Here is a 6033-nt window from a genome sequence, read left to right as displayed (position 1 = left end):
CTCACTAACCTCACCAACAAAAATGCAAATGAATCAATAATCTCTTGTCATCATCGGTTTCAACTCCAATATCATGCCTCTTTCTGATTTTCTTGCCCCATATAGAAGAGACATAAGTCTGAATTTGAAATCACAGATGTTGTAATAATAATTAAGGTAATAAGTTTCTTCTTAAATGACAACAATAATCAAATTGATATTTATTTTTTCAACTAAGATTACGGTTACTGTCGACGATGGTAACGGTTGGCTAATGGCAATGTTTGATCCAATGAATTCAACCAAAAGATATTTGGTGTCTTTTCCCGATATGTTGCGTCCCTTGAATGTTAGCAGTTAATGCCATTATTTCATTCCCCTTATATTCTCTTCATTTCTTCATTCCCCTTATTTGGCAGAAACCAAATTTCAATTTTCAAGTCTAAGGGGTTTCACCAGAATCGCACGAAAATGGATCAACATCATGTTTCTCATTTGGTGTTCTTATCATTAATTTTCATGTGTTTATCGCAGGAAACTCGATCGTTTTCCTTGACATGGGGGTCTAATAAAAATGATCACGGCGATTATCAGAAATCTACTTCTGCAAGTGGCGTAGCGAAGTTCTCAATGGAACTTCCTAATGATCCCAAGGGAATCGAGTCCGTTGAAACTGCAAAACAGAGATTAGCCAGTAGGCCGAATTCTTGCTGGCAAAATGCTTATGAGAATCTTTTTGCTACGTGTTCCGTAATTGTCAAAGATGACGCGAAGAGATCTAGACTTGCATGGCAGTTAAGCGATTGTTTCCAAAAGGATTCCGGTCGGCCCTCGTTTCCTTCATGTGATTCTCAATCGTCTATGTTGAAATGTCTCAAGAAGCTGGACGAATCAGCGCATAAAGTTTACCTTGAATTCTACCTTCAAACAAATTCAATATGTCATCAACTACAGTAAGTACGTTTTGATGAATTTTACTGTTATGTGGAAATTAGTAGTAATTCTTTTTTGACAGGCTAACGAGTATGGTGGTATATTCATTTTGGGATTATTGCAGGGCTAATGCCTTTAAGATTGAGACCGAGAGACTTGTAAATGACTTGAAGAAGTCTGCAGAATCGGCCGAGGAAAAATTACATAACATCGAAGAAAATTCCGAAAGGCTTATACAGAACTCTGATCAGATTGAGAATTCATTAACTTCCTTGTATAGTAAAACGCAACAAGTGGCCGAGACTTCAGAAAAGGTTAGTGACCAGATTGACGCTTCGTTAAAACAATCTAGTATTATCGTGGAACAGTCTAATGAAATCGCGGCTTCTCAATTAGAATTACGACAAGGACAGTCTGATATGAGAAAAACGTTGGAGGGAGGAATGGAAATCCTTCATGAGTCTTATGAGAAGTTGGGCCATAATGTAGAGAAACTAAGAAATGAGGCTGTTGAAATAGAGAAACAGATTAGTAAAGTTAGCAATTCAATGTCCACGAAGATGGAAAATCTGCAAAACAAAGCTAACGATATTGGAAACGCCGCAGGAGTTTCTTTAGATAAGCAGAAGCAACTCTTGGATGGGCAGTCTAGAGCTCTCGAGGGACTAGATTTTTTGACTAAATTCCAATCTCAAGCGCTAGAAGAAAGCAGGTAAGAAAATGCAACCAATAAAAGTTCATTCCCTTCACTTTATTCACTGTTGAATAATATATTCTCGTTTTTTCCAGGGCTTCTCTTCAAACACTAGCTGAGTTTGGCCAAAAGCAGCAAGAAGAACTCTTAAGACGGCAAGAACAACTTAAACAAGCTCATGATCATTTGATTGAGAATTCAAAATCCATATTGGCAGCTCAGGTTTGCCATGCGTACAAACTTTCTTCTAATTGTTATTTATGGGTTTGGCAATTCTAGTCTGATTAAAGTGAACATTGTTTTGTTTCTCTGTGAAGAAAGAATTCGAATCGAAGCAGGCTAGCATGTTTTTGGCGCTTGACAAACTCTTCACCTTGCACAATGATATCTTGCTTGAATCGCGTGCAATAAAATCTTTTTTCTTCTACTCTTTCGTGATCTTTCTGCTCTACATGCTAACCAGTGCTAAGCAAACGTATGGCATGAGGGCACGGCTTTATTTAGGTACATTCATCTACTGCAAACTCTACTTCTTTGGATAGTTTCGATTAAAGATATCGTCTCTGTAGTCTGTAACTAAGTATTATGTTTTTACAGGACTATGTGCTATATTCCTAGTTGAATTCACAATGTGCCGTTTCGGAGTAGATCTGGATCAACAAGTATGGATAGCGTCAAAAGTCACACTAGCAAGATCGTCGTTTCTAGTTGCTGCAGCAGTTCAACTTTTGTTTTCCATTTTCTCTTACAGGCAAGTAAATTCGCCACATCTAAACTAGCATAAGACTGGTTTGAATTGGGTCATTGCAGAATTAGATTGCAATAGTGAACAATTGGCCTTTGTTTCTTTGTGAAGTTATAGTTGGTTTATTGAGAAGTTTGTGTATTTTGCAGGGATTATGAAGTGCTAAACCATCGAATGTTAGAGACTCTAATTGAGAAAGTTAATACAATGGAAAGGAAAAAAGCCATGCCCTTGGAAATTGATGAGAGTTACGATGATGTCGATTTCTCGACTTGGATAGATGAAGATTTGTCAGAAGAAGAGACTTTCAGTAAAGATCCCGACTTCTTGTTACCAGAGGAGGTTGCAGAAAATTCAGTCTCGACAAGTTCGTATTCAAGAAAATATGATCTTCGGCCTCGTCGTGTGCGTCAATGAAGTAGAATCTCGCTATACTACATTAAAACTACTTTGTTTGCTTACAATATTTCATCTATGAAAACTACAATTACAAAGTTCTATTTCATTGTCCTTCAAGTTGGCAAATGAAAGTTCAACCTTCTTAGCCAAATTGAATGAAGTATCATGTGAAAAACATCAAACCGTTGTGCAGGACGATTAATAATAAAATGTCTTTTAACCATCCTAACATTTCTCTGAAGTTCAAGGTACTTCTCATCTGTTATTGCTAATAATATTGTTTTCAGTTCTGGTATTTTGTTGACTGGCACCTCTATTGAAAACTGGCTCCAGTCGAGGACATCACTAAATGGGAGAACATAGTGATCCGAAATAATCACTGGAACACAACCTGCATGGATGGCCTCAACAACTCTAGGACTGGCAACTTCATACCCACTTGGGCACAAACAAAACTTGCTTTTAGCCATTAAGTCACCATAATCTTGTCCCTTGGGAAGGTATTCATGAACTTGCAACTCTTTGTCTTTATCTTTCCAGTGCTCCATTAGGATCTTTCTTATGTTTCCATGAACCCCACCAGCAAAGAAACCCAGTATCGAACGGTTTAAACCAGTCTTGCGGTATTGTGTTGCTGTTTCAAGAGTTCTAGCTACAAGGTAAATTTCTGGCAGGGTTGCATCCCTTTTGGGTTGAAAACCTTCTGATGAATTAGCATTGCAGATCACCCTGATAACATTCTCAAACAGCTTATTAGGTGCTTCCTTTGTCACGAAAGGCGCCTGCGTCATACATATAGAAGACAAGTCAGAAAAGTTTTATATATACATATACAAAATCAAATTGCGGATACTTACCCAGTCATGGCATGAAACCATAAAATGATCACGCCCCCTGCTTCTATTCCAGTACTGGTATTTCTCTGAAACAACCCGAACATAGTCAGAGACGACATTAATGTAGGGCCCACGAGCATATACAAGTGGTTTGTATAGAGCTGCGACTATGTTGCCTACACTGAAGGGAAGGAAGAAAGCGTGAGCTTCATCCATTGTTTTAGCTGCAAATTGGTTTTTATCCCTCTCCATTTCGTCAATGAACTGGCCTTCAATTGCATATAGGGTGCTGTGTGGTCCGGTATGTACCATAGGTAGCTCACCTTCTTTATACGTCCAAATTTTAAATGTCTTCTCCATTTCTACGTAGCTCCTGCATTAATATTTTATTAAGTAAATTAAATTCTACTATTATAAATTTATTACCCTTAGTAAGATTTTAGTAATATTTCTTACAACTATTATTTTTTTTATTTATAAAGAAAAATTCCAAATACGAAAATGAATAATTAGAGAAATATTTAATTTTTCTTACCCACAACTCTTGTATTCTATTTATAGAAAAAGATTCCAAATGCAAAAATAAATAAAATAATAATACTAATAAATTGCGATTTTGAGGTGCTTCCTTTGGAAGGTCAAATTATTATTATATTCGGGAAGATATTCTTGCAAACTATGTTCTCCCAAATTAATGAATATGAGCAAATAAAAGGAATCAATCGTTGTAAATTAATGTTATAGATCTTAACTGATGAAAGGCGTATGGATTTCTGAAAACTGATCCACTGGGAATGAAATCTTGCACTTTGTTAGATGTGAAGTTGCGCGATCGAGTTGCCTTTCGAATTGCTGCCCTGGCTCTTGCAAGCTCATCTTCGATTCTTTCCAACCCAGTAAGTTCTTTCTGGGGGTGCACATTACACGTATACACAGATATAGATAAATCCGGACATGCACAAAAAAAAAAAAAAAAAAAAAAAAAAAAAACTTACTCTTGTATGAACCCCTTTATCATCATCACTGGTAGTAGTACTTGAAGCTGCTAATAATGGAGAAACAGAAGACAAATCTTTTGGTCTTTTATACAGAATAAAGGGAGTACTAGAGGTGTTATTAGAAGAAGAGAAGAAATTTGTATTGATGATGAATTGGTGATTATTATAAGGAGATAGATAGAGAATACCAAGAAGAAGCAAGGAAACAAAGACTATCAATGGAGTTCTGTAACTGATCATCAAGTTATTATATTCTGCCATTTTTTTTCTTTAAGTTAGTGCTTTGATCATCATCAGTAAGATGTAACACTTAATAAGTTTGCACACTCTTTTTTAACGGATCCGTATTATTATTATTACCAAAATCTGGATTTCCTTTCCAGTGACTATTAACATAAGTTTCACACGGCAACCCAATTAATGAATGAATATACTTGGTATTTAATATATTTATTTCAAGATATATTACAAGTAATAATAGACAATTGGCAAACAATAGGAAGGTGTGGACCGCTGCTCCTGTGTGTGCGCCTTTTGTCCACTGCAGTCTGCAAATACTAGATTGAAAATGACCCTTTCTTCCCTTTATTTGGGTTGGGTGGTTTTGGGCGGGAGCTAATCGTACCGTTTAGATCGTGAGTGCTGCAGATATTTGATGTCCCGTCGACGTGGCCAGACCGCCTCAGCGTCCTTGTTTCCAAGGAGAACACTCTTCGCTCGACCCTTCTCGATGCCGACAGTTCGACTTTCCATCTCGTTTTTAATCTCCGCATTAATCCGCTTTCCCGATGACGTCCCTGTCAAATACATCCCGCCTTACTGGTATTGTCCAGTCCGGAACAGTCGCCCAGACTAGATCCATCGAACTGCTGATCCGACCCGACCACCAACGATATCTGACCAGTCGTTTTCATTTTTGGGGCTACCTGACCTGCCAAAAATGTGACAGTATCACCTTTTCAAAAACAGGAAAATACTAGAGTATCAGTCTAACTATAGACTCCTTGCCGAAAAGAGATGCCTATTATTTTGTTCTATTTATACGGAAAGAACCTAAATAGGAAAATGTGACGGTATCTACTTTTCAAAAACAGACCGAGTATAATGGCATCTGGCTCATTTATTTGGCTCTTGTTCAACATACATGCTTAGTCTGTCCACCTAGCTAACTAGTCTTAGTCCGCAGTCCTTTGCTTTTGAATTTACTTCAACAATATGGAATCAGTGAAAGCCACATGTATGCACGTTGTCTGTTTTCTCTTCTTTTTTCTTTGAGAAACTTAAAATCTCATGGCCTGCCTCTAATTCACTTGTACTGAGTTGTATTTCTTGTAATGAATGAGTAATCAAACGTAGCCATAAGACATAGCAGCCCCAGCTATTCATCTCTTGAGGAATCAATTAGTGACTTGACTTTTCTTCTCCAGTCTACTTGATTTTTATATATCT

The 6033-nt window shown here is 37.3% G+C and overlaps 2 protein-coding genes across 3 annotated transcripts; one reads left to right on the top strand and one right to left on the bottom strand.

Moving 5' to 3' along the window:
• On the top strand, positions 1–2882 carry LOC113349607 (protein GAMETE EXPRESSED 1-like). 2 transcript variants are annotated; one of them, XM_026593598.1, is made up of 7 exons: positions 1–156; positions 514–932; positions 1037–1624; positions 1702–1828; positions 1924–2110; positions 2204–2357; positions 2501–2882. In XM_026593598.1, exons 2-7 carry the CDS (start codon positions 610–612, stop codon positions 2766–2768), a joined length of 1647 nt encoding a protein of 548 aa, XP_026449383.1. In that variant the 5' UTR covers positions 1–156; positions 514–609; the 3' UTR covers positions 2769–2882. The 2 variants fall into 2 exon arrangements, with proteins under 2 accessions (XP_026449383.1, XP_026449382.1); XM_026593597.1 differs by lacking the exon at positions 1–156 and having other exon boundaries at positions 382–932.
• On the bottom strand, positions 2765–4957 carry LOC113349608 (probable glycosyltransferase At5g20260). The gene is made up of 4 exons (XM_026593599.1): positions 4582–4957; positions 4339–4493; positions 3608–3959; positions 2765–3532 (listed from the first exon to the last, which is right to left on the bottom strand). Exons 1-4 carry the CDS (start codon positions 4843–4845, stop codon positions 2864–2866), a joined length of 1440 nt encoding a protein of 479 aa, XP_026449384.1. The 5' UTR covers positions 4846–4957; the 3' UTR covers positions 2765–2863.
• Between the last annotated feature and the right edge of the window lie 1076 nt (positions 4958–6033).

The sequence above is a fragment of the Papaver somniferum genome, chromosome 2 (genome assembly GCF_003573695.1).
Source record: "Papaver somniferum cultivar HN1 chromosome 2, ASM357369v1, whole genome shotgun sequence".
Taxonomy (NCBI): domain Eukaryota; kingdom Viridiplantae; phylum Streptophyta; class Magnoliopsida; order Ranunculales; family Papaveraceae; genus Papaver; species Papaver somniferum.
This window is presented reverse-complemented; position numbering and strand designations above follow the sequence as displayed.

Bases quoted from the DNA above. Each gene is read 5' to 3' on its own strand.
- LOC113349607 (XM_026593597.1), top strand. From the start codon at position 451: ATGGATCAACATCATGTTTCTCATTTGGTGTTCTTATCATTAATTTTC. The intron at 933-1,036 runs GTAAGTACGTTT...GGATTATTGCAG, and splicing joins TCAATATGTCATCAACTACA to GGCTAATGCCTTTAAGATTG. The intron at 1,829-1,923 runs GTTTGCCATGCG...TTCTCTGTGAAG, and splicing joins AATCCATATTGGCAGCTCAG to AAAGAATTCGAATCGAAGCA.
- LOC113349608 (XM_026593599.1), bottom strand. From the start codon at position 4,845: ATGGCAGAATATAATAACTTGATGATCAGTTACAGAACTCCATTGATA. The intron at 4,494-4,581 runs GTAAGTTTTTTT...GTGCACCCCCAG, and splicing joins ATAAAGGGGTTCATACAAGA to AAAGAACTTACTGGGTTGGA. The intron at 3,960-4,338 runs GTTAAGATCTAT...ATATTAATGCAG, and splicing joins AATCCATACGCCTTTCATCA to GAGCTACGTAGAAATGGAGA.